The sequence below is a fragment of the Tursiops truncatus genome, chromosome 5, assembly GCF_011762595.2.
Source record: "Tursiops truncatus isolate mTurTru1 chromosome 5, mTurTru1.mat.Y, whole genome shotgun sequence".
Lineage (NCBI taxonomy): Eukaryota > Metazoa > Chordata > Mammalia > Artiodactyla > Delphinidae > Tursiops > Tursiops truncatus.
In genome coordinates this window covers 44,561,276-44,588,657 of record NC_047038.1, presented here as the reverse complement: position 1 = coordinate 44,588,657, position 27,382 = coordinate 44,561,276, and the positions used below count along the sequence as shown (strand labels likewise).

Here is a 27,382-nt window from a genome sequence, read left to right as displayed (position 1 = left end):
CTCAAACGTTTTTGGACTCCTTTACACTCCTAAAAAATTATTGAGGACTCCAAATGTTTTTGTTTATGGGAGTTATGTTGGGCAATATTTACCTATTAATTAAAAATAATAGGTAAATATTAAAACAGAATTTTAAAAATATATTCATGTAAAAATAAGCCGATTATGTTAACATAAATAATATTTTAATTAAAAATGTAACTATTGTATACAATGAAAAATAGAGGAGTGGAACCATTTTACATTTTACTCCTGGGTTTCCAATGGCCATAGGGCTGCTTGAATTCTGGATTTCTTACTTCAGCTGTCTTTTAACACTACTGTATTCTAAACCGCTGCTTTGGATTTGCTGCTCTCTGAAGCCACGGCTCTCTCAAGCCCTGCCTTGTCCTTAGTGATTTAGATGCGGATTATACCACCAGTCTCTGGAACATCATTCTAAGGATCCACCAAGGTTTTGTGAGTACCTGGTAGCCAGATGCACCAGCAGTGGCAACTAAATTTCATCTCAACCAGATTAGATAAGCACAAGAATCTAGGACTACAACCATGCCTTTTGTATCTCACACTCTAGTAAACACAAGAGTTCTATTGTTCTTTTACTTATAAAAAGCCTTTGATAGAAAGGTCAAATCCCTATTTGGTCTTCTGAGAATCACACAGAAGAAATCTAAATGTTTTTAGTTTCCTTTCACAAGCCGGTAATTCCACCTCTCCGTTTCCATCTTTCCTGCTGAAGTAGCTTCTGGATATAGATACCCAGAGGAACTTGTGTTTACACACTATTCCTGCCTGATTTTAATTAATTTAAATTCATGTTATTTATTAACATGGATATGCATGTCCATTGTCATTCCCTCTCTAAAAGCCAGTTTAGACACATAATATACATTTACATGTCAAGTTTTTAAAATATTAAATGTTAAAAATAACTCCAATTAAAAAAAACTGTCAAACGTTGTCAAAGTCTTAAAAAAAAAAATAGATCCTATTTGTGGGTAATTTGATTCACCCAATACAAATGTAGCAGAAATTTAACCCCAGGGCTTCCCTGGTGGCGCAGTGGTTAAGAATCCGCCTGCCAGTGCAGCGGACACAGGTTCGAGCCCTGGTCCGGAAAGATCCTACATGCTGTGGAGCAACTAAGCCTGCACCACAACTATTAAGCCTGAGCTCTTGAGCCCGCGCGCCACAACTACTGAAGTTTGCACACGCAGAGCCCGTGCTCAAGAGAAGACCTAGCTCGCTGCAACTAGAGAAAGCCCGCGCACAGCAACAAAGACCCAATGCAGCCCCAAAAATAAATAAAATAAATTTATAAAATATAATAAAAATAAAAATACTTAAAAAAAAAAATTTAAACCCAGGCAGTCTGCCTCCAGAGCTGGCATTCTTAATTGTTCCACTGCAATGCTTTCAGTTCAGGGACTTGAATGGATGTGGAATTTATTTGGAAATACTGAAAGAAGACCATAAAAGGGACTGTCAATGGGTAAACTATTTACTTACCACCTGGAACTAAAACCAATCAAAATTCCACTTGTGCAGATTTAGAAGGAAGCTCTAGGACTTCCCTGGTGGCGCAGTGGTTAAGAATCCGCCTGCCAAGGCAGGGGACGCGGGTTTGAGCCCTGGTCCGGGAAGACCCCACATGCCACGGAGCAACAAAGCCTGTGCGCCATAACTACTGAGCCTGTGCTCTAGGGCCCATGTGCCACAGCTACTGAGCCCAAGTGTCATAATTACTGAAGCTTGCGTGCCTAGAGCCAGCTCTCTGCAACAAGAGAAGCCTCCGCAATGAGAAGCCCCTGCTCGCCGCAACTAAAGAAAGCCCGCGGGCAGCAACAAAGACCCAACACAGCCAAAAATAAAATAAATAAATAAATTTATTTAAAAAAAAAAAAAGAAAGCTCTACTGCTTTCTGCTCTCCCACTTATTGGCTTGGTGACATTGCTGGCATGTTACTAACCCCCATCTTGTGCCTCATTTTCCTCATCTGTAATGTGGGGATAATAGTACTGCCTCACAAACTCGTAAGCTCATCACTGAGTGCCCCAAAGTGATCATTAACATTGAAATCCAACTTAGTTCATATAACACAGCCAGAAGAGACAAGTTATAGCATCACTGGGTTTATAATAATATATAAGTAAACCAGAGCCACACCGGGGAGCACAAGAAGTTGGATTTATTGTTTCTGACAACTGCATAGCAACTTTTAGTTTGCTCATATTCCCAGCATCACAAATCTGAAATACAATTTTGCTCCTCAATTACAAACATATACTCTGAAAAGTGATTAGGTAGCTTTTAAAAAATCATCATTATTCATTTAAGAGAGAGAATCTTAAAAATCTTTGCCAAGCAAGGTATCAGCTTTACCTTTATAAATCTCTGCATAAAATGAAAAACAAATCAAGGCATACAAATTTCATTTTGTTCTATGTTTTTAAATACCATCCTTTGTTTCCCTTAAAAGATTTTGATCTATTCATTCAAAAGTATTCTGAAGCTCTACTGCCTGTTGAAGACAGAATGAAGGCATTTTAGAGCATCTGAACTAAGCACTGTCTTGACTGAACCGAAGCAGGAACTCAATCAGGGTCCTCGTGGGCCTCCCAGCCATGCCTTTGCGCAGATAAGGAACCTCATCTTTGTTGGTCATCACACCTGCTATGTCTAAATGCGCCCACTTAGGATGAGTCACGAATTCTTTCAGAAACGCTGCAGCCGTACATGCTCCTGCAGATCTGAAGGGGAAGACAATAATCAACATTTAACCCCATGTAAATGTGCACTGAACGTTCTATTAAGATCCTCCATTCCTGCTAAGTGGCTTCTATGGCCAGAGAGCAAAGTCAAGCTAATGAGACCTCTTAAGATGTTAACCCAGAAACCACTTTCAAGATTTTCAGACATAGCTTTAAGCATAAAGGATAAATTCTTTTTCCTACGGTAACGACCATATTTGCATCTCATTCCCTTACCATTTGCTTAAAATGACCTTTAGATTTGAAAACATGCAAGATTTTGAGAACCAGTTGGGAAATACCTTGAAAATAAAAGACAGAAATTAGTGCTTACAAGCACTACATCAAAAGAAAATTGGACAGCTAAACCTTTTGTGAAAGAGGATTAAACTGAAAATGGTCATTCTGGCAACCAATGATGACTGTAAAAATGTACTTTTATAGCTTATTTTACATACCTATATTTTCCAATGTTATTAACATCAGCAAGCTGGCAATCTACAACCTGTCTTGTGTAATGTTCAAAGAGAGGCATCCTCCAGACACGGTCCCCCGTTTCAATGCTGGCCTAAAGAGCAAATAGGTATGCTAGTTGGCGGAGGAGATGAAGCAGGTTCTGACCTGTTACTCTAAAACATGATGCAATACAACAGATTCCAGAATTATTTCAGTTAGTTAAAAGGTTTACTTAAGAATTATAAAAGAAGCCAGGAATGTTGTCAAACAGTCCCGCAAATCTGTAGGGCATCTGCTAAAATTGTCAAACTAATATTATGGGTCTCAGTTTAAATGAATAAGCTGGTAACCTGTAGCACAGACAGGCTTTGCTGGTTTGATTTGGCCAGATCTCCTAAGATAACGTGACCTCATTAATTCATGTAATCATTTACACATTCATTCATCCATCCATCCATCACCTACTGAACTGCTGAGCACCAAGGTGTTGGGGATATAAAGACACTTAATAACTGAGCCATCAAAGGGCCCACAGGCTAGTAGGAGAAACAGATAAAGGTTGTTTTAATACACTGTGGTCAAAGGTGAGAGCCAAAAGTGAAAAGTCAGGAAGCAGCAATATAAGCTGCTGTCTTGAGACTTGAGTAGTTATCAGAGGAACCCACCAAGGGTTGAAAGCAACTGCCTCCAGGAAAAGAGGCTGTAGGCTGTACAGACGCTGACTGTCATTTCAGTGTTTATGTACATATAACTTGAATTTTTTAAAGAAAATTAAATTAAAAAAAAATCAAAACCAACAACAACGTTGTGGACGGTAGCGAGGGACACTGGACACTGGGTGCCTGGCACAGAAGAGAGGCCCCACAGCCTACCTGAAAGGAGACAAGGGGGCTGAGCTTCTCCCTGAGGCTGGGGACGGTAGAGGGGGGCTTCACAAATGGTGAGATGACAGAGGTGAAAGGGAAGCAGTTTAGGGTGGAAGGACAGTTTAGGACCTTAAACCACATCAAGAATGTATTCAGGGACATTTTGTATTTGTTTCTGCTGGCACATAGTAAGCTTGCATTAATTACTTGTTGAAAGAATGAGGTGCCAGATGGAGCTGTTTCATAGCCAAGCGGGATGCACAGGGGCTGGGCTGCAGGAGAGATGGGAGCTCAGCAGAGACGTGCCAGCTGAAGCCAGGGGAGTAGACGGGCTTTCCGGTGAGGACCATGCAGAGTCAGAACATGTTGCCCGGGACTGAAGGCAACCAAAGGGGCAGACAAAGGAAAAAGCTGGCCAAGGAGGCTGAAACAGAAGTCAGCGAGGAAGGAAACCAGAAAAGATTATCGTGGAAGCCAAGAGCAGGGTGTCACCAAGACGCCAGAGGTACACGCTGCCTCTGGACAAGCTAAAGGAGGCTAACAGAGTGGCGTCGCTGGGCAAAGCTGATGGCAGCGAGAGCGGCGGGGCGGGTGGTGGTGACGGGAAACTGTTTGGAAGAGGCTGCTGTGAAAGGGCTGGGAGGAGGCACAAAGCACAGCTGCAGAAATCGTCCTCACCACCCGCGAAGGGACAAGGGACGCGGGTGAGCCCTATCTACATGCTCCCCTACTTGACTCATGACCCGTATTCCTTAAAAGGCCATTCCTTCTTCTACAAAGCTGTCCTTGTAACCTTTTCTACATCAGGGATATTTTAAAGTTATTTTCACTTCATTCTGAAGCTGCTGGAGGAGAGGAGGAATATAGCATCATACCCATAATTTTGGAGCATTTATAGAAAACCACACTGAATCGAGTTTATTGAATTTTCATTTCAAAGGCAAATCTACAACATAAAAATCACTTTAATGAAGAAATATAGCATTCTAAGGCTAGAGTAATTAAATCATCTCCATAATCTAGGTCTGTATGTGTTATTCTTACCTCAAATAGTTTGTTCCACAGCCAGGAAGAATTGGTAAAGACCCCAGTGGCACCAGACCCCAAAGCTATGTCCATGGCACCTGCAAGACACAGCCCTTCAGGTCAGCGTTCAGTCTCTTCCGGCGAGACAGGTTTCTCTGCTGCTATGCAGACCAAAACTTTAGCCATTACCCTATTTTAATGTCTCCCTCATTTTAGAAAATAGATGATGTTGGGAAATCCTTGCTGTATATATTTAATATCTTTCTAGTTTCTCAAGCTAGAATTCACCTTCAATTATTAAGGAAAATGAAAAAAAAGCAAACATCAAATATCACCAATAATCTCATCCCAGGGATAACCACCACATATTTTTAATATTTCTTTCCAGATTTCTTCTAAACTTAAAAAAGAAACATAATTAAGACCACACTGTACATGTCCAATAGGTGCTCTTGCTCTTATGCTTTAAACGTTTATTCTTTTATAAACAAATTCGTTGAAAGTATTCTTAATGACTTTAAAAGCCCACTGGGTAGAGGTACGGGCATACCTCGTTTTATTACACTTTGCTTTACTGCATTTTGCAGATACTGCATTTTTCACAAACTGAAGGTTTGTGGCAACCCTGTGTCAAGTAAGCCTATCAGAGCCATTTTTCCAACAGCATTTGCTTACTTCGTGTCTCTGTGTCACATTTTGGTAATTCATGCAATGTTTGATACTTTTTCATTATTTGTTATGGTGATCTGTGATCAGTCTTCTTTGATGTTACTACTGTGACTCGCAGAAGGCTTAAATGATGGTTAATTAGCATTTTTCAGCAATAAAGTATTTTTAAATTAAGGTATGTACATTGTGTTTTTAAACATAATGCTACTGCACGCATAACAGACTACAGTGTAGTGTAAACATAACGGTGACCCATATGTAAAAACCTGTGATTCCACATGACATGTGGGCAACTCTGTTTGGGTCCTTGTCCCTTGGGGTTTTGTTACTCTACCTCCCAATTATATCTCAAACCGATTCACTTCCCTTCACCATGACCGCTACCACCATCATCTACCACTGGACTATGGTAATACTTTAAAAAAACAAACCAAAAAAAAAACCTTATTGTCAAAAACTTCAAATATACACAAAGCAAAGAGAATAATGTAATGGACATACAAGTAAGACCCATTAACCACCACAAACAATTATCAAGTCACAGGCAAACTTGTTTCACCTACACTCTCAGACCTGACAGATTATTCTGAAGCTAAACGCAGACACTGATCCTTAACAGACACACTTACACATCCACCGGAGTCAACAACCAAACACCATTCACCAGCCCACCTGGCCTGCCAGCGTCTCCTCGGCCCTTCTCCCTTGCACTCAGCACGCTGCCGGCCAGGGACCCTTTCAGAGGGCAAATGTGATCCCACAGTCTCCACCCTTAGCTTCCTGCTGCACTTGGCTCCAGACTAAATCCTGCAACACGCCAAGGCCAGTGGGGGACTGGTGCCTATCAGCACACAGGTCCCGAAAGTCCCCACCCAGCCATGCTCTGCTCCTCTCGGCCCCATTCACCGCTGCCCCCCCCCCCCCCACACACACACCTCAAGAGGTGCCTTCGCTCTCCCCCCTCCACCCGCTAACGCCGCCTCCTTCAGATCCCAGCTCAAGCAGCACTTCTCAGACAAGATGCCTGACATCTCAGACCTGTCAAATCCCCAGATGCACCGGCTCTCACAGACTCCTTTTCTCACCGCTCCTCTGTGCTGGTCAGTGTGAGGATCTGCTGAATGCCCCGCCCCATGGGACGCAGGCCTCACCTCTGTCCTGACCCACCTCTGTATCCCCAGCCATCTGAAGGGATTAAACACAGGCCGACTGTGTCAACAATCATTCATGGCATCCCCTATATCCCAGATACTACGATGGTTGCTGGTTACTCACTGCCTATGGTCTGTCTATATGATTGCGGGGATACACACTCATTAATGCTTTACTTTTCAAGTTAGTGGCTTTTTCCATACTTATCCACTTGTCCTCAAAACATTCCTATCAGCCCTGTAAGAGTCTTGCATCAGTGTGTGAATTTCTCAAAGAGAAGATGAGCACTGACTGCAAACAAGAATGTGATGTGATATCCGCTCTTAAAGGAAGAGAAAATGGGAGACAAATATTTAATGTGATCCAACAGGGATCATGGCTCTAGAGATGATTTCATTACATACTTCAGAAAATAATCTATTTTCTACATAATTACAGAACTAGTACCACCACCAACTTCGGAATTACCATTATCGGGGGCATACCTTCCATTTTCTTTTACAAGGTCCTTTTGAAGCTGTATACTGAGGTGCTAACTCATCAGTGTTACCAGAATTTCTCAGAGTATGGAAGGAACATCAAAGCTCCAAGGAAGGTGCTGATGTCACCACTCTCGTTCCATCCTAAATCACAGGCATTAAGAAAATGAGAGGTACCACGACTGAACGGCAGGCCCTGAGCAGTCGCTGCTCCTACACTCTGCTACAGGCCTACCCTTCAAAGGTCAGTAACATCAGTCCAGTCTCTACCAACCAGGCACAACAACCCGTATCACCTTATTTAATTTTCACAGGCACCCCTCCTGCCAATGACGTGCTATTATACCCCTTTTACAGACGAGACAACTGAGACATTGTCAAAGTCACATGCTATTAAGAGGCAGGACAAATTATTTTCTCCTTCTAAAGACTACGTTCCTCCTCCTGCTATGAACTTGGGGTTGGAAACTGTTTCTCATCCTCCCCCTTTGAATCCCAGCTCCTGGAACTCAAGAAGGGGCTCAGTAAGTTATTTAGGGAACTAAAATGAGCCATCAACAGCCTTCAGCAAGGACAACGGCTGGGGTGATTTGAAGGCTCCCCCATCAGGTTGCCCTTAGTTACTTGGAACCAACTTTCCCACCTTCTCACACCCTCAGGCTTGGGAAAAAAAAGAGGGTGGAGGGCTGTGATTCCTCATTTACAGAAAGGGTGTACTATCACCCACCTCAGCACTGCCCCTCAAACACCAGCCCCAGAACCTCTGTTGTTCAGCTTAAAATGTTTGCTGAACTGAAAAGGGAGACAAAAGACCATAAAAATACTATAATGCCAGCTTGAAAAGAGGATTCTTAGCATATAAATCTGTGGACTATTGTTAGAAACACATAAAAGAGAAACATGAACTGACTTCTCTTAAAGTAAAGGCTCACGTGACCAGGGGAAGAATTAAAACCAAAGGATAAAAAATGATCTGAATTTTAATCTTAAAAAAGATGGAGACAGAATGAATTCCTAAAAAGAGAACTGTTGGATAAAAGATTATGAACACTGGGTTTCTGCAATAAGGCAATGCCCACTGTCGTCCCTTTAGGCATTTACTCCTACTCTACAGAGCAGGTGGTGTTGCCTGCCGCGTGCAGGCGCTGCATTAAAGAGGCTTTCCAGAAACTCCCTCCAGTCTTCACAACTCTGCGAGACGAACAGACTTGTCCCCAGGTACTGATGCTCGCGGGTGTCAGGGAATCAGCCCAAGGCTGGTGGACTAGGAAGCAGCACAGCTGGGAGCCACCCCTGGGTTGGCCTTAAAGCCAGCAAGCTTCACACAACACATTACATGGCCCCGCCTCTGCTACATGAGGACCTTGCCACCTCCATCCCCAGTGTTTTTATTTCTGTATAACCTCAAGTACAAAAGTTCAGAAAACACTTAGGGGGCATTAGATGCGTATGATTAATAAAAATAACTACTGATTTTGGAATTTATCACTAATCTTTTCAGACCTGTATCAAACAGCAATCGTAACAGAAAACATCGCTAGTATCATTCATAGACGTCGTCGCTGTGGATGGGCTGACCTGACCCACTTGTTCTTTCTTTACTTAAAGGTACAGCCTGGGATGTTTCAAAACAACAAGGCTAATATTCAAAGCAGTTTACAACTGCAGAACAATTCCTCTGGTGAAAGATATTTGAATGCAAATGGAGCGAGCCAGGTTTCAGCAAAATAATGCCCTGAGTACAATGTGTGCACTCGATGCCAACAAATGAGACCTTCTTCAAACAAAAGCAGGAAAAGCACGTTGTCTGACCTGTCAAGGTGGCGGCATTGATGATGACCTTTGGGTTAAAAGTGTGTGCGTAGCAGAGCGCATCAGCCAGGATGAGTCTCCCCTCGGCATCAGTGTTATCCACCTGCAAACAGGAAGGTCAAAAGAAAAAAAAAGGGTAAGATGATACAAATAATGAACATAAAATCTACACACAGGTATGTTCAATTTAAAAGAAAACGCTGGTGTGATGTTTGTCATCGAGTATCAAAAACATACTACCATGAGAACGGGAATAGTATATTTACTCTGAAGAGCAAATGTAATTTAATAATCCCTGTATCAGAGCTGATAACCAAATGCTGATGACTTTGGAGGCTGAAATGAAGAGAAGTGTCTGGTTCACTTTACTATTAAGTTTATAACAGGAAGGGGAAAAAATATCAAGATTTCTGAAAACAAAAAGGCTAAAGAGTTTAGGAAAGATACATCGAAGCAGCAGCCTGGATCTCCAGACCGGAGAACTCTTGCAACTTCAGCAACTTCATATATATTATATCCTTTTCTTTTAAATAGAGGCTCAGTCGTTATGGGCAGTGTGTGTGTACATGCATACACGTGCCCAGCGGACGACCTGCTGCCACATCCCCCAGATGCAGCACCCATGAAGCAGAATGCGTTTTCCACTCGAATGAGTTGCTAAATGGAAAAAGTTATCACGTCGAAGGTGAATCTAGAAAACAGCCTGCACTTTTACTGCTTTTCCCTGTTCTGCAGGGTTGGCTGCAAATTCGTGGTAATTTGTGTGTACAGCATTCAGGAAGTAGGAGGAAGAGTAAGGTAGGAAAAACAATCTTAAAGTTCCCATGAAGAAGTACTTTTGACTGTATGAAAAGCTACTCATAATAAAGGCACTGGCCTTCCCTACAGAGCCAGTGCTCTGCACATGTTCAAGATGTGTTGATGTGGCTGTGCTGGGAGTCTTTCAGGAAGAGCAGAACTCAGAGGCTGTGTCTTCCACCTACAAACCTGTATGGTCTTCCCGTTTTTGGCTCTAACAACATCCCCAGGCTTGTTGGCCTTCCCGCTGGGCATATTTTCACAAAGAGGGGCCAAACCTGTCCAAAAAAGAATATATGAAGGAACATGGAGTGTTCTAGGTCCAAATACACCACCCATGGGACCTAGGTCATCAGCGGGCCCTCAATAGATGCCAGTCACAGACACCACTTCGACCAAGTGATCGAGTTTAGCAACACCAGTGACCCAGGTGACATTACGCGCACCAGCAACAGGAAATACACGTCATTCTCTCCAAAGAAGTCTAACCTGATTCTATTGTGAAGAAATAACCAAATAAATCCGAACTGTAGGACATGGCAAGATGACCTTGAACCTTTAAAAACTGCCAGTGTCATGAAAGAAAAAAAAGGGGGGGCAGGAATAGGCTCTAGATTAAAGAAAACTAAAGAGCCATGGTGACCACACGCAAGGGGTGATCCTTGAGTGGCTCCAAGATTTCAAATACAAATAGAAATAAATAAATGCGTGTGTGTATAGACACACATATAAAACAAACATTTTTTTGACAACTGGGCAGTTTGAATTTGGTTACTGTATCAATCCCTGGAAATGATAATGGTATTGTCATTACACAGAATGCCCTTGTTCTTAGGAGACACAAGCAGAAGTATTCAGGGGTGACGTGTCGTGATGTCTGAGACTCACTTTCAAACAGTTCAGCAAAAATGGAGGAGGAGAGGGAGGGGGCATGTCAGACAGACCCGGGCTGCAGTCCTCCCTTCCCATGCAGTGGAAGTGACACTGCTCAAGTCATTCGACCTCAGTCCCCGCTCCCAGCTCCCCGACACATGGCAACCCCCCAGCATTGTGTCTGGCATCCTGCACTACAAAAATCGCCTGCGTACTGAGCACTTTTTCTGTCCCAGGCATTTTCTGCATGTCGAGGCACTTAATCAGCCACAACCCTATGAGGTAATCGCTACCCTGACTACTGACTGAGCATTTTCCATTGGAGTTAACCGCAAACTTGACATTATGTGCCCCTGACTGCTAACCATTTTTTGCAGAAGTAAAACAAATCAATTCTAGTTACAGCCCACAACGCAGAATACATTTAACTCTGCCAGTTCAGACAAGATAACACCGATCTCAGCTAACCAAACATCTTCCACTTGATGAAAACCTATTTAAAAACCATTTCTTGATTCTTTTCAGATTAGAGGAAACCATGTTTGTTGTCTCCGTTCTACCATTTGACAGGATCCCAGAAGCTCTCCAAGACACCCTCCCTCTCCCGCGCACCTACGACGTTGATGGGCAGGTCGAGCTTGGCAGCAGACACGATGGCTGAACAGATAGTGGCGGCTCCTCCCATGTCAGCCCTCATGAGGTCCATGTTTGCCGCCGCCTTGATGGAGATGCCACCACTGGGGAGAAAAGGACAAGGTACCACGTTAATAGCAAAGAAGGGGGCCAGGACCATTTCCCTAAAAAGAACGTGTAAGCTGAGGGTAAACTACCACATACAAACGCCAAGAAATTTCCAAACTGGGAATCAATGATTTCAGCATTGAAGAAGATAATATTGTGGTTTTTATAAAAGACACAAAATAATTCCAGAAATACAGGTGGGTATGTGAGCTCATTTTATTTCTGTATGAATGAAATTTAAGCAGTGCCACTGGAAACATGACTACATCATGCAGTCAACACGGCTCAAATCCCATCTGAACTCCTGACACCTAGGTAGATTTGTCTTTTCAGCAAATTTTATGAATGGATCAACTTACTGAACCTGAACGTCACAAGCTGTTGGGGAAAGCTGACAAGCTCACAGAAGACCGGGAGGACCCCTTTCAACTCCTAGGAAGACACGAGAGAACTCGTTCTGACACCCCCAAGGTGTGCTGGATCCTGCAGACAGCAAAATACAACCCAGGCACGAGGAAGATGCTAGCCCAAAGCCTCGAGACGGTGCCCAAACACAAGAGCTGAGAAAGGTTTCAATTACCAAGAAACCCAAGCCACTGCCCCAAACAGACTTCCTGAACTAACTAGTGACTTTTCTGCTTCCGGTTTATGAGAATCCAGAGCCACTGGCTCTGCAGGCTGGGCAATGAGCCAGGGGTTTCTACTCTGAGTTCTAATTGGATTCTGCTGCTGACTTGCCTTGGTGAGAGAGTCAACTCCTTGCTCTGACATCTGCTCACCTTAGAAATCAGGTCCTAATTCTCATTCACCTCCAAAGCACTTGATAGTTAAATCTATTTATTTATTTATTTATTTTTGGCTGCATTGGGTCTTTGTTGCTATGCGTGGGCTTTCTCTAGTTGCGGTGAGCAGGGGCTACTCTTCGTTGGTGCGCGGGCTTCTCATTGCGGTGGCTTCTCTTGTTGTGGAGCACGGGCTCTAGCAGTGTGGGTTTCAGTAGTTGTGGCTCGCGGGCTCTAGAGCGCAGGCTCAGTAGCTGTGACGCACGGGCTTAGTTGCTCCACGTCATGTGGGATCTTCCTGGACCAGGGCACGAACCCGCGTCCCCTGCATTGGCAGGCGGACTCTCAAGCACTGCGCCACCAGGGAAGCCCGGCAGGTGGATTCTTAACCACTGTGACACCAGGGAAGCCCTGCACTTGATATTTAGATGGCTGTCATTTACACCTAGAATTAAAGATTATCCACTGGCTCAGAATAAGAAAAGAAGTACACTCCTGGTCCAAGAAGTCCAGACATAACCCCATGGGGGCAAGGAGAGCAAGCTGGTGCATGAGGTTGTCCTTCTATCTACTTCTAGGCCACTTCTGCTCAGGGGGTTCCACTCTGTGTATAGGACTATCATTCTAAATAACCACTAGTCAAAGGTCAGCAGTTATCTCTGCTCACCTTTTAGATTCCCCTCCAATCCATCCATTTCTTTTCTCCTGCATCCATCCAAGTTGAGGCTACCACCATCAGTCATTCAGATGTTTCCCTGGCTCCTATATATATTCAGATGTCCCTATAGCAGTCTTACCCCTTCACTTCATTACCCATACAACTACCAAACTTTTACAAATAGATGAAAAAAACAAAACAAACAAAAGAACCTCAATGCTTTTTATAAGCATACACAAAAATTCAAAATGGATCACAGCCTTAAAAGCTAAAACCATAGACTTGTCAAAGAAAACACAGACTTGGCATAGGCAATAATTTCTTAAACAGGGCAAAAAAAGTATGAACTATAAAATTAAAAACTGATAATTATACCTCATTAAAATTAAAAACTGCTCTTCGAAAGGCACCACTTCAAAAAATGAAAAGGCAAGCCTCACAGTGGAAAAAAAAATATTTTCAACGCATCTGTCTGAAAAAATGACTTGTATCTAGAATATATTTTTTAAAAACTTATAACTCAGTAAGACAAACACTCCTATAATGAAGGACAAAAGATCTGGACACTTCATGAAAGAAGATGTACCAATGGCTAATAAGCACATAAAAAATGCTAAACATCATTAGTCAGAGAAATGCAAAGTAAACCTCAAAGAAATACCACTACACACTCCCTGAGTGGCTAGAACTAGAAAGACGGACACCATAAAACGCTGGGGAGGATGGAGAACAACTAGAACCTTGTACACTGGTGGTGGGAATGCAAAATGGTATAAGAACCTTGGAAAACTTTGGTAGTTTCTTATAAAGTTAAACATGCAGTTATTACACAACTCAACTCTCCTTTCCTAGGTGTTTAACTAAGAGAAAGATAAACATATACGCACATAAAGGCTTCTAGATGATACTGGCTTTATTACTAATAACTCAAAACTGGAACAACCCAAATTTCCCTCAGCAATGACTGGATAAACAAATTTTGGTATTTCCATACAACGGAATATGACTCAGTGATATAAAGGAACAGATTACTGATATGACCACAACATGGTTAAATCTCAAAGATAATATGCGGAGAAAGAGGCCAGGCATAAAAGATTCCACATAAATGAATTTCTGGAAGAGGCAAAACTAATCTACAATAACAGAAAGATGACTGGTTGTCTGAGGTGAGGTAGGGGAGAGGACGACTGCAAAAGAGCATCCCCCCAAAATTCCCCAAGGGAGTTTTTGGGGTGTCACGGAAATGTTCTGTTTTCATGACAGAGGTGGTTTGCTGCATGGGTGCACACGGTTGTTAAGCTCATTGAACTGAACACGTAATGGGTGGACTTTACTGTATGTGTAACTCTCACGTCATTCTTTCCCTCTGCTAGACACCCCTCAGTTACTTCCAACTGTTCAGAGTCCAAAATCTAACCAGGCCCAGAACAACCCAGCTTCTGCCTATCTCTCCAGCTGTGCCTCGTCCCTTCCCCCAGTCACGTTCTGTCATGGCCACTCTGGCATGCTTTCAGTACCAGGAATTTCCCCTCTTCCTTCCCACCCGCAGCCTCCACCGGGCTCTTTCCCTGCCCTACTCCCCGCAGAACTAACTCCCTTATCCTTCACATCTTAAGCTAAAACTGTCATTCCTTCTAGGAAGCCTTCTCTAAACCCAGAAGACTAGGTCAGGCCTACTTGCTTCATATTACCATAGCAAAAAATTCAAGTACAGATTTAAATGAACAATAAACTTCACCCTAAGCATAAATGTTTCAATTAAGATATTAGCCCATGATAGTATAAAACCATCACAATTAGCAAGATGTTTAAAAACAGCTTTCATTCTCTTATTTTTATATTTTTTTATATTTATTTATATATATTTATTATATATATATATTTATATTTATTTATATAAATATATTATTTATATTTTTTATATTTATTTTTATTTTTTTATTTTCTTGGTTGCATCACGCGGCTTATGGAATCTTGGTTCCCCAACCGGGGGTCGAACCCAGGCCCCAGCAGTGCAAGCGCCAAGTACTAACCGCTGGACCGCCAGGGAATTCCCTGCTGTAGTGTTTTATAATACACACTTTAATACAACAGTATATGCATGTAACATAAATTAATATGCGTATTTTGAGTGGTATGAGCTCGAATCTTTTACTGATGGGCTACATAACGAAGATCGTTTGGAGACCAATGCTTTAAAGGAGAGAACGTGAACCAGTGGATGGAAAACACAGGAGGCATTACAATCTGCTAGTACAAGGAAGACCAGCCTGGAGGCCAGATCTGCCCAGGACAGAGGCATCACAGTGCCTAGAAACACTCCTGTAAGGGTGGGATTCATTCACGTTTCAGATGGAGTTCCTGAATGGGTGCAAAAACATACTAGGGGACATCAAGATTTTATGATCTCTAGCAGCATTTTCCAAAGCAGTTTCTATGAACCTTGATTTCCTGAGATAAACGTTCCCTTCAAAAGGAAATTAAGATGTCAACTATATTTATATTTCAATTTAAAAAAAAGGAAATTTAGAAAATGCTGCATTTTATACCCCCAAGAAGTCCTGTAGTTGAAACAAAATAAAAAACAATTTGTTTTATCTAACCTAGTTTTTTGATCAAGTAATCCTTTTCAAATCTCACATTTAATTAGCAACCCAGAAACTAGTATTCAGTAGCAAATGCTTTCCATGGGAAATACTGACTCAGATCATCTTTTCGAACTCAGCTTCTCCCTGGTTGAAATAACCAGAGACAGCTTCCAATGCTAAGGAACACTTATGGTTTAAGGAGATTAATGAAAGCTAGACTGGTCAGCAAAAAAAGTAATCTCAAGTAAGCAAAGGGAAGACAGCATGATCTACTTGGAAAGCTGCCTCACCACTATCTACTTGGAAATCCTTAACATCCACACAGGAGAATCAAAGAGCATGATGGAAATATTTTAAGACATTTTAAACACACAGCTGAGTTTGACTTCCCATTCTATTAGTTATGGGGCTTTGAACAAATTATTTAACCTGAGTCATGGTTTCCTTACCTGAAGAATGTCTGCAATGCCTAGCTCCTAGGCGTAAGATCAGGGCTAATATATGTAAAATGCCTAGTAGAGCCTCTGACACACAGTAGGTGTTTTGTAAGTGGCAGCCTAATATATTTAAAGTTACATATAAGATCTGACCAAACACCATGCTTCTGAACCAAATTACACACCAAATAATACAACGGCATACAAAGCATTCACCAAAATACAAAGCATGGATGCAGTAAAGAAGTACCTGTCAAAGGTAATCCCCTTCCCAACAAACACCAAGGGAGGTTCACTTGCATTGGGGCTGCCTTTGTAGTGAATTTCCAGGAAGACTGGAGGCTCTTCAGACCCTTTGGCCACACTGAGGAATGATCCCATTTCCTGTTCCTCAATCCAAGGCTTGGGTCTATAGAGCAGAAAAGGGAAGGAGTAAATACATGTTGCTATCTCCATTTCAATAACTTAGAATAACTCATCCGTGTGTAAAAAAGTATAACAGACAAGCTCTTAATAGACACGTTAATGCTTCAATTATCACCTCCTATCTGCTTTCTGTATATTCTTGGGAGAGTCACTTGATTCTGAGTCTGTTTCCTCATCTATAAAATGAGATCAATGACACCTCCATCAAAAGATTAGCTATAGAATTACTAAGAGAATTCATGTATGGTATGCAATACAACGTCAGGTAATAGTGCATAGTCAATAAACAATTATTACTTGATTTCTTTCCCCAAGCCACTCATGTATTTCTAAAGTTTTAATTTAAAGATGAAATTAGCAAGGCTCTGAGACCATAAAGGGTACTCAAAGATAGCTGAGGAGTCCACTGATTTATTTTTGGTACTTCTGAAAAAGACAAAGCAATAGCCAACCAACCAATCAACAAACAAAGAACCAACAAAACTACACTCCATTGATTAGACTGAACCACCTATTTCTTTGCTTTTACAGAATTGCTGGAATTCCATCTTTTTAATGTTGTCACACTATTTCTCACAGTTTGAGATGTCTGATTGAAGTGGGAAAACTAGTTATTACTTAATAAACACGGGATCAATGGGGATAATTTAATGGGAATAGTCCTTAGTGCCAACCAGAAGACAGATGCCACATCGCTATTCCTCCTAGGCTGGAGGCCCAAAAGGGCTTTGTATTGCTTTCTGGCCACAGTAACTAGGCCAGGGGAGAAATCCTACCCTGCTACAGACAGACCAGAAACAACCTCATTCAAGAAACGCTCCTCCCGCACCTGCCTAGACACTTGTTGAAACTATTAATCTAGGACGTCATTGTAGAGAGAGGGCCACCCAACTTCAGAGGGAAAAGAATATAAAAATGGAAGGTATAACAATTTAAAAAAAAAACGCTTCAAAAGAAGCGAGGCCATATAATGTGGGCACTTTTATTCACAAACCCAGTACTTGATGTTTTATTAAAGTCCTGCCCTTCTGGAAGTACAGTCTGTATTTCTTTGATTTACACCCACCTACGCTAGAGCGTGTTTGACACAGCTGCCTCCGTTTAAGGGCTACATTCCGCCCGCCTGACCTGCCTCATCTCTGGCCGACTTCCCTTTGCTCCACCACAAGCCATGCAGTTTCCCAAGGCCACTGCATAGGTACTCCTGCCCCGCCCTCCTGTCTGTTCACTTCTAAGCCACCTCCCTGACTCTGCTTAGGCACCACTTTTGTTGGCAAGCCGTTTCGACTCTTCCACAATCCTCCCTGGCTCTCTGCCCCTGTAGCATCCCCTGCACAGCCATTTCCCTGCCTATTCCTTCCTGCAAGGTCCTCAGTTGTCTGAGGACAAGAACCATCGCCACGCACCTTTGTACGCTAAGTTCCCAGGCACACAGGAGGTGCCCTTACCGATAATGTGAGGCCACACAGCCACAGTCTGCTGACACAACATAGCTCTGGTGTCTCCCTAAATAAACCAAGGAAGAGTCTTTACCAAGACACCTTTGTAGAGACTAAACATTGCTACAGAATATATAGCAACCATTCCAGAAATTTTATCAAGCTCCAATACTACGTTTTCTATAGATTATACATTTCCTTCGCTCTATCTAGACCACAGGGGTTTTCCTGAAAACTGCGAACTCTACTCACAACTAAATAGTGAAGAATCCTTTTAAATGGAAGTGCCCTTGAGAAGCAACTTTGATAGTAAAGGATTCTTTAGGTAAAGCAAATATCTGTGGATTTACTTTAATCATAAATCCCCAAATACTCAGACTTGGTTTGCTTAAAGGGTTACGGGGAGCCTGGAGGGGCAGCCTTTTACATCCAACAGCCTGGCTGCTGACAACGAACCTGAGGACGGTCTGGGAACACCAGTTCTGGTTATTTGATCTAGCTAACGGAATCTACCAGGTAGAGATTCTCATTCTATGCCAAGGAGGGCGTGCTCTGTTCTTCACTTACGTCAAAAAGAGAAAAGACAGAAAGGATTCACCAAAACAAAATACAATCTGCACACTCCTCAGAAAGGTTAAGAGTTAACCATTCAATGCAATAATTCAACTCCTAGGCATATGCCCAAGAGATAGGAAAACATACGTCCACATAAAACCTTATATACAAATGCTCACAACAGCATTATTCAGAGTCCAAAAGGTATAAACAACCCATATGTCCATGAACTGATGGCCAAGGGGGAGAGGGAAATGAGGAGTGACTGTTAATGGGTACAAGGTTCCTTTTACGGGGTAATGAAAATGATCTAAAATTAGCTGTGGTGGTGGTAGCACAACTCTGTGAATACACTAGAAATTACTGAATTGCGTACTTTACATGAGTGAATTGTACATTCCATGAATTATATTTCAATAGAGCTGCTACAAAACACACACACATGTGCAGTGTGCAGTCACAACACTCTCAAAAGCAAAGCAAGGTATGATGGGAGAGACCTCAAACTGAGCCCTTACCCCCACTTGTATGTGGCTGCTGGTGGGTGACCTCACCTCTCCAGTCTCAAGTTAATTCTCCGAAGAGCGAGAGAGCTGGATTTTAGGATCTCTGAGGCTCCGTCTGCCTCTAGCCATAAGAGTCTATGACAGAATCCTGAATTACCTGATGTGGACCTCTGTTTTACTACTAGCACTTCTGAGATTCTTCTCGATAATTTCCGCAAATTTGGTTGGCGTCATCTCATTGGCAGGCGTCTCCATCAGGTGGCGCGCCAGGTTCTGCCCAGAAGCGAAGAGGACTCCCCTTTGCCAGGCCTCCTGATCCCCACTGGCAAAAGCAAGCACAAGGTCATCGTCAGACAGCCTCTGCGGAACACTCCCCACAGCCCAGCTAGGAGGGCTCCTGCCGCAGACGACCAGTGAAACGTGATGCACACGGGGACCCCGATTTATTCTTTGGGATCTGATCCAGGGGGGCAGCTGTTATGGTTTATGAAGTGTTGGAAAACACGACCCCCGCCCAGAGCTGAGCTAGAGGAAACCTAGAATCCTCACCTCACCTGTTGGCCTGAGGGACCTCTGGAGCCCTCAATCTACCCCCCAAATCTGACGGCAGAGGCTTCCACAGAAAGGCCTCTTTTACACTCCTCCAGGGTGTGACTACAGAGCAAGCTCCCCTTGCTCAGTCCTGCCGGGGAACGGAAGGCCTCCCACCTTCTCCCTGCCTGGGTCGGGACCCTGAACTCCAACCCACCAGAGAGCAGGGCCGGCTTCAGGAGACAAAGGACGTGGGTGAGCTCTCCACGACCCTGGCTCTTCTCCTGCACGACAGGAATTGCCACGGCGCATGGACAGGCAGGACAACACTCATCACTTACGGAGTTCACCATGGGACACACCCTTGATGGGTTTTGTCTTGCGATCGATCGTAAAAGCCCCATGAAATCCGAGCCACAACTCTACTCAACCAATGAGGAAAATGAAGCAGAGAGAGACTTCAGTCACTTCACTGAGGTCACCCAGCCAGGAAGTGGGAGGCAGATTCAAAGCCAGGCTGACTGGTCGCAGGGCCCTCATTCTTACCCACTACATCACAGCTGCCAACCACCGGGAGGGACCCCCGCTGTCCTCCCAGCACCGTCTCCTCAGGGTCCCACACTGTCTGCTCCTGAACACAGAATAGGGCTGGAGTGTAGCTGGTGCTCAATAAATCTGCTCAAAGATGAGTCTCCCCACTAGACTAGGAGGGCAAGGGCCGGATCCCTGTGTCTGCGTATCTCTGGCGTTTAGTACAGGGCCCGCAGGCACTGGGTAGATGGAAATGATCTGCATCAAAACCTGCTGGGACCCGTCTGTCATCTTGTTCCCTCCCTCCTCAGGGAGCCAACCAGGTATGGTTTCCTAGGAACCAGCAAGCACGGAGGGGTCTAGAGAGTCAGGGGGGAAACACACACAGGACGAAAGCCAGGAGCAGAATGGAGGCACAGTCACCAAACTCCTAAAATGGCTAAGGCCATGGGAGAGCCACAGACAAGCTGCACGGCAGTGCCCAATGCTAAAAGGCAGGTAGCTCATGTCCAAAAGGCCCTGCCATCAGCACGCAGGGAATGGGCCTGGTCCTGGTTTTGTTCCATCACCTTCCATGGAGCTTCACTGACACGGCCACCTTCTTTTTCTGCTTCAGGTCGTCATACTCATAGAGCCCAAGCATCGCTCCTTCCGCAGCCGCCTGGGCGTCTCCGCAGGGGTCCACCTCCACGGACGAGATCTCCAGGTCCTGAAACTGTCTGCACCCCGCTTCACAGGGACAGAGGAACCAGAAAACCGGAGTCAGTCAGGGACACCTCTGAGGGCAGAAGGCAGAGGCCTGGGGTGGGGTCCTGAGAAAACATCAGAACTGGAGTTCAAATCCTGGCCCTGACACTTGACTTTTCTGAGCCTCCACTTCCCCTTCTGTAGAGTGAGGACGAGCACACACCTCACAGAGGGTGGGAGGACAGACTGATGGATAAGATGACTTAGTCTAGCACCTCACAAAGCGGGCCCTCAAGAAGTGGCTGCTATCACTAATATCACTTCTGAAACACTAGGGTTTCCTGATGAAGCGTCCCAATCGCCGGGAGCTTGCCACATTAAAAATGACATAGAAGGGCTTCCCTAGGGTCACAGTGGTTGAGAGTCTGCCTGCCAATGCAGGGGACGCGGGTTCGTGCCCCGGTCTGGGAAGATCCCACATGCCGCAGAGCAGCTGGGCCCGTGCGTCCGGAGCCTGTGCTCCGCAACGGGAGAGGCCACAACAGTGAGAGGCCCGCGTACCGCAAAAAAAAAAAAAAAATGACATAGAAGTGATAACACTGAAATTACACCCAAGGAACTGAGCAAAGTCCATTATTAATACAGCATTTATTAAGATCAGGTCAGCAAAATCTCCCTAATAAAAGTTATGAAATAATCTCCGAACATGAACTTTGAAAGTACATTTAACAAGCAAATATGATATACACGGGGTCAAAGATCAATCAAGCTAATTATCACCACCTCAGCAATGATTTCAAAGCATCTTTAACCAGTCTCCGTGGTGACGGCCTTGTCCTGCTGGTCAGCTCTGAAGAGACCCAATGGCACCTACCTCAACTTTTGAACTGTCCACGTGACGAAACTGGGACAGGCTTGCACCTTTGGTAACTAGTGATATAAGCATCCTGCCCTTGGCATCCATTTTCTCTGATTTGTAAATATGATGACTCCATGTGATTTAAAATTTGAGCAACGGACTTCCCTGGTGGCACAGTGGTTAAGAATCTGCCTGCCAATGCAGGGGACATGGGTTCCAGTCCTGGTCCAGGAAGATCCCACATGCCGCGGAGCAACTAAGCCCGTGCGCCACAACTGAGCCTGCGCTCTAGAGCCTGCGAGCTACAACTACTGAAGCCCACATGCCCTAGAGCCCGTGCTCCACAAGAGAAGCCAGCGCAGTGAGAAGCTGCGCACCACAACGAAGAGTAGCCCCCACTCGCCACAACTAGAGAAAGCCTGTGCGCAGCAACGAAGACCCAACACAGCCAAAAATAAATTAAAAATAAATAAATAAATAAAAATAATAAAATAAAATAAAATTTGGGCAACATGAGGGCTGCATTCCAAAAAAGGAAAAAAATCACCCACCAGGACTTTCTGGCAAAACAGAGCTCTAAGGCCGATACTGCAAGAGGGAACAAGTGGTCCTGAAACCCCCAGACACAAGCTAAAGAAATATAAAAATAAAATTCCACAAGCTAACCTTCTGTATCTAAAGTAAAGCCAAGCATGTTAGGTAAGGGAAACTGAATATCTGTTCAGAGTTATTTGTGTGAACGTGAGGGGATGGTGATGGAAAGAGGGGAGACATAATCTGACCGAGTGATCCTTAGGAATCTTTACCAACATTAAAATTCAAAAGTTAAAGAACCTGCTGCAGCGGCCCTGATGTTCTCCTTGCCTCCGTGCCAGTTTTCCTGTTCGTCGACTCCGGCCGTCCTTTTGCCGAGGCCAACCACCACCACGCTGGGGAAGTCCTGTTCCAAAAGATACATGAAATCAGCTGCTTTACGTCTTTAAAGCATCCACTTCCAGCACGAAATGGCACAGGAGCTTGCACACAACCCCCTAAAGCGCTGCACGGGACAAAACCCTCCACGAAGTTTGCTTGTTTTATTTTTGTAAGCCCTGTTATCTTGGTTAAATTTTATAACTGTGTTGCAAAGGGAGAGCGAGGATAATCCTGCAAATAACTCTGCTGTGTAAGACAGGGCCACTGAACCAAGAAAGCCTGCAGACTGAGGAATACCAGAGATGCAGTACTTTTTGACAACAACTCATCTCTTTACAATGTTAACCAATACTTGCAGCTTATTCCTGGGATAAAACGAACACATAATCCGATACAAAATTTTCTGCCTGACTGGTCAGCCACAGTACTTGGCACATACAGGTGCTAACTCAGGGTTTGCCACATAAACCTTATTTTCACCTCATACCTCATGCAGACCATAAAAGGTTCGGGTTTTGCCTGCCTTCAGGGGTGGTCCAGATCTGCAACAAGAAGAAACAGTTGTTTTAAAAATTATAGTTTGCTCTGCTCCATTAAAAAGTGACATAAACAAACCTTTAGCATTATTACAGTATGCTCTGATGCTTCTGCAAATTTGCTACACTTATGTTTTTATCAAATACAGAATTCTCTCAGGCCAGATTTCTCAGATGCAGCACTTCTAATTCTATCGCAAAAACTTCCAGATTAGATTTAATGCCAACTACAGAAAGCGATGCCGTGGATGGGTAATGGAGGGGAGAGCTGAGCACTGGATGGAGGCTGACCTCAATCTTAAACCTCATAAAAGACGCAAGACACCAACCTAAGTGGCTGACTTGACGGCAGTGTGTTCAACCTGCAGGTTTTTTGTGATTTATCTACAGATGGGATACCGGGCAATTTAAAAACAAAGCAGGTGGCAACGCACAATTACAGCCGGAGGACCGGATGCCCTGGTACCTCGCAGTCAGGAAGGCCAGGCTGTTCTGTACTCGTACAGGTTAGCTTTGGGGTTAATGAACTAATCAAGGCAGCTGAAAGAGCTGCCTACTGGTGAAGGACTGGTATAAATTGACAGGCGATGCAAATTCTGTCATTCAATAATTAGATAATTACTCTAATTATTAGACTACACCTATCAGATGCTAATAGGCTATCTGTAATCCAAATAATATACAGTTGCAGTGGCCTATGCTGTCACCTCTGTGTCTGTTAAATGTGGCCGGCAGCTCAGAAGGACTTGGAAACCCCAAAGCTTCCCTACCTTCCCCAGACCCTGGCTAATCCAAGAGTGGTTAGAATCTCAGGCCCCACCCAGATTTACTGAACTGGAATGTGCATTCTAACTACACCCCCAGGCGATTCACATGTCATTTAAGATCTGAGAAGCCCTTGAAACTCAACGCTTGCAGCCTCCTCAGCCTATTCTGAACCAGCCCAGGCTGTTCCCCACAAGTGAAGGGGAGTTAAAGAGGTAGAGAGATGGAAGGTGGGAAGGGGGTGGGGAGAAACAAACCGGAGCCAGGAGGGTGGACTGAGGAAATATGGTACTTTCCAGATCCTTCTGGGTCAGCCTCTCACAGAAGTCTGTGGTTTGGTTGAAGCGGCCTGACTTCCCAGAACTGTGGACCCACCCAATACTGAACCTGAAGTACCAATGTGCATTTCACAGACACATACTTCCACTGAGAAGATCCCAGCCAGTGTATTTCCATGCATTTTCATCCACTAATAATAAAGCACAGAAAAGATATTCTCTTTCACTTTCAGGGCATTTTAAAAACTGGAACCCACAGATGAATACTTACATGTTCAAGATTTCTCTCAGCTTTCCAGACACCAATTTATTAAAATTCTCTCCTGCGCTTGTAAACTGGGGCACATCATCTTCTTTTTCTTTGCTATAGACTCCTAAAACAAGGCCCTGAAAACAAGAGAAAAGGTGAATACAATTAGAGTAGATCCCTGAGAGGGACTCAAGGGTTCCCAAATTCCAGAAAGGGCTAATCATTTCAACAAAACCGTGTCCCCCTCAAGGACAGAAGAACAAGTCCAAAACAGCAGCAGGTGCTGGGCAGTCAGCTACAATCACATACTGCCTAAATGTTTCAAACTCCTGCCGATGCAAGAGCGCAATTACTACCTGTCCTGGTCTTGATGGTCCCTCCCAAGAGCTTTCACAACATTGAGGGCTTCCTTCACTTTCAAATAAAGAAGAGCAGAAAGGTGCTTTAAGAAAACAATTCCATTTGTAATGAAGTCAGATCTGGAAGGGGTTCAGAACATGCCACCCCAAAATATGCCACTCTGGCATATTGATTACTTTGAGGTGCAGGCAGCTGAGAAAAAGCAGATGCAGGAAGGGCTCTCTGACCGCCCACTCCCCCCCCTTCCTATCTAAAAGCTGGTCATAAAATTTCCCATGAGAACGTTTCTCTCCCTGTACCAGGAAGAGAACATTCTTATCACCATAGACTGGGAGTCAACACCAAACAAACCTACTAAAATAACCCTTATCCTCCCTTTGTTTCCCCCATATATTTCCCTGTCTCTCAACTTAATGCCCCCAGGCTCCTTTGCCTTATCACATCCCCACAATTTCCCCATCTCTGTTTAAAAAGGTATATAAGCTTTCGGGCCTATAGGCTTCTTCGGGTCTTCATTTCCCTGTTGAAGATTCCCATGTACACATAAAAATATGAAATAAAACTTGTATGCCTTTCTCCTGTTAATCTGTTTTACGTCCATTTCATTCTTAGGTGCAGCCCTAGAACCTTGGAGAGTAGAAGTAAGTTCTTCCTCCCCTACAAGCTTCAAATGCAAATCTGCAATACTCATTCCAATAAAGTCAATGGCTGTACTTGCCAATACTAACACGTACTCTGGCCAACTCATAGGCTGGAAGAAAGGAAAAGGATGCACCTTCACCGGGAGGGTCGGGCCAGAGCATTCTGTCCAGCACTTAGCGGCTTACCCTTTCATCTCCTTAAGCTCCAGGCCCCAAACATGTGAAATAAGGAAGTAAACCTAGGAATCACTATTTGCCTTTGCACAGCAATTTATGACTTTAAAAATGTGTTCTGACTTAGGGCACCTCTGTGAGGTGGAAAGAAAAGTAGTCTTCTTCGCATCTGATGGATAAGGAAACTGAAACCTGGTTTGACATACTAGCCCGTGTGCAACATAACTGGTCAAGAACCCGGATGCCTTCCCTCAGGTCCTCTGTCCTTTCTACAGAATCACACTGGTACTTAGACCAAATCATGTCCTGTCCTTTCCATCAAAGAAAACTAGGCTTCCTCGGGGTTGGTAACCTTCCCAGGTTCTAACTTACCCAGACTGCCCACTGTCTGGGATTCCAGGGAACCAAGTAGGGAACTGATCAGACAGAACACGGATGTTACCTGAGTAGGATCCATTTCCATAGTGTTGAACAGACTAGGGGACAAGCTTCTGGCCCCTCGGCCATCTGTGATTCAGGGAGAGGCCTGAGCTCAAGCCCCATCTAGAACACTCCTAGCCAGGCACAGTCTTTCTGGTCCTCAAGCGTGACTCCCACACATGTGCTCCTTCCGCCAAGCTGTTCCCCTTTTCCAGATCCCCCGCGACCGAACAGTGACCCTCTTCACAATGTTTTGGAGCTCAGTTAGATGGAGGAGGCGCCTCTTCTGCAGGACACTTCTAATCTCATGAACAGATGGGTCTCCCTGCAAAGCCCTTTTCCCTAGAGAGACATTTTTCTCTAGAAACCCTTCTAGTCAGTTTACTCCGAGAGCCTGTGTCTTCCTGGCCTTTAACTTCAGCGGGGGAGGGAGGTCTTGGTGTGGAAGCCGGGGCCAGTGATTGGCCGACTCTGGGACCCTAGAGGGCATTTCACCTCACCAAACTTGGGCATCCTCCTAGCTAAGGTGGGAACAATCCTGGCGCCGTCCTTCCCTGGGTTACTGCGAGGACTAAACAAAATAATGAAATAAGGGCACGGCACAGAGTGGGAGCTCAGGAAACGGGAGCTACGGCTATCATTCCCTCGCGCGCAGAGTTCGGGTCCTAGCACTTTCAAGCAAGAGAAGGAAGAGCGCATCCTCGGCACTAGCCGGCTGGAGAATACTGGGGGGGTCTGCAGCCCCGCGCAGCCCGCTGCCAACGCCGAGCTCCGCAAAGACACGAAACGTTTCTTTCTAGCCAATGTCTGTAACTCGGCTCAGAAGCCAGGAACAACGCGGCCCTGACCTGACCCGAAGTCCCCGTGGCCCGCGGGCAAGACTCGCGGCGGCCCCGGAGCGAGCCGCGGCCTCTCACCTTCGTCATGTCTGCGGCGGCTGGACCGGGTCCCCAGAAATGCTTCACGCTCAGATGTCGGACGGCGAGTCTCGCGGCAGCCGGAAGAGGCAGCAAGAACATCTTTTCGGCTCGGCCCCCCCGCACCGCCCTCCACCGAGCACGTGGCGTAAGGAGGGCGAGTGCGCGCCTGGGAGCCCAGCTTTCCGGGTTGGGGGGGTGGGTAAGGGGGGGTAGGTGGGCGGAGGGCGCGCGCCTAGGGGGCGGGGAAGGTGCCAGGGGGCGTGCCGGGCGTGCGCCAGGGGCGTGGCGGGAGGGCGTCGGGGGCCGGGGTTGTAGGGTGAGGGCCAGCGCGGGCGCGGTAGGGCTTGGGCGCGGACGAGCATGCGTGCGCCCAAGGGGCGGGGCGGGCCGACTGGGCGGTACTGGGATAGACGCGAGACTGTGGCGGGCGCTCAGGGCGTGCAAGTGCGGACTGAGACGAAGAGGCGGGGCTCTTGGAGAAACGCTCTAGAGAGGGGC

General features: G+C 44.9%; 1 protein-coding gene across 1 annotated transcript; it reads right to left on the bottom strand.

Moving 5' to 3' along the window:
* Window positions 1-2,172: 2,172 nt before the first annotated feature.
* Window positions 2,173-27,061, bottom strand: LAP3 (leucine aminopeptidase 3). Its single transcript, XM_019928438.3, has 13 exons — window positions 26,882-27,061; window positions 24,391-24,506; window positions 23,028-23,082; window positions 22,460-22,565; window positions 20,649-20,808; window positions 19,175-19,339; window positions 16,342-16,500; window positions 11,495-11,619; window positions 10,199-10,287; window positions 9,212-9,314; window positions 5,118-5,197; window positions 3,210-3,319; window positions 2,173-2,751 (listed from the first exon to the last, which is right to left on the bottom strand). Exons 1-13 carry the CDS (start codon window positions 26,981-26,983, stop codon window positions 2,562-2,564), a joined length of 1,560 nt encoding a protein of 519 aa, XP_019783997.1. The 5' UTR covers window positions 26,984-27,061; the 3' UTR covers window positions 2,173-2,561.
* Window positions 27,062-27,382: the final 321 nt, after the last annotated feature.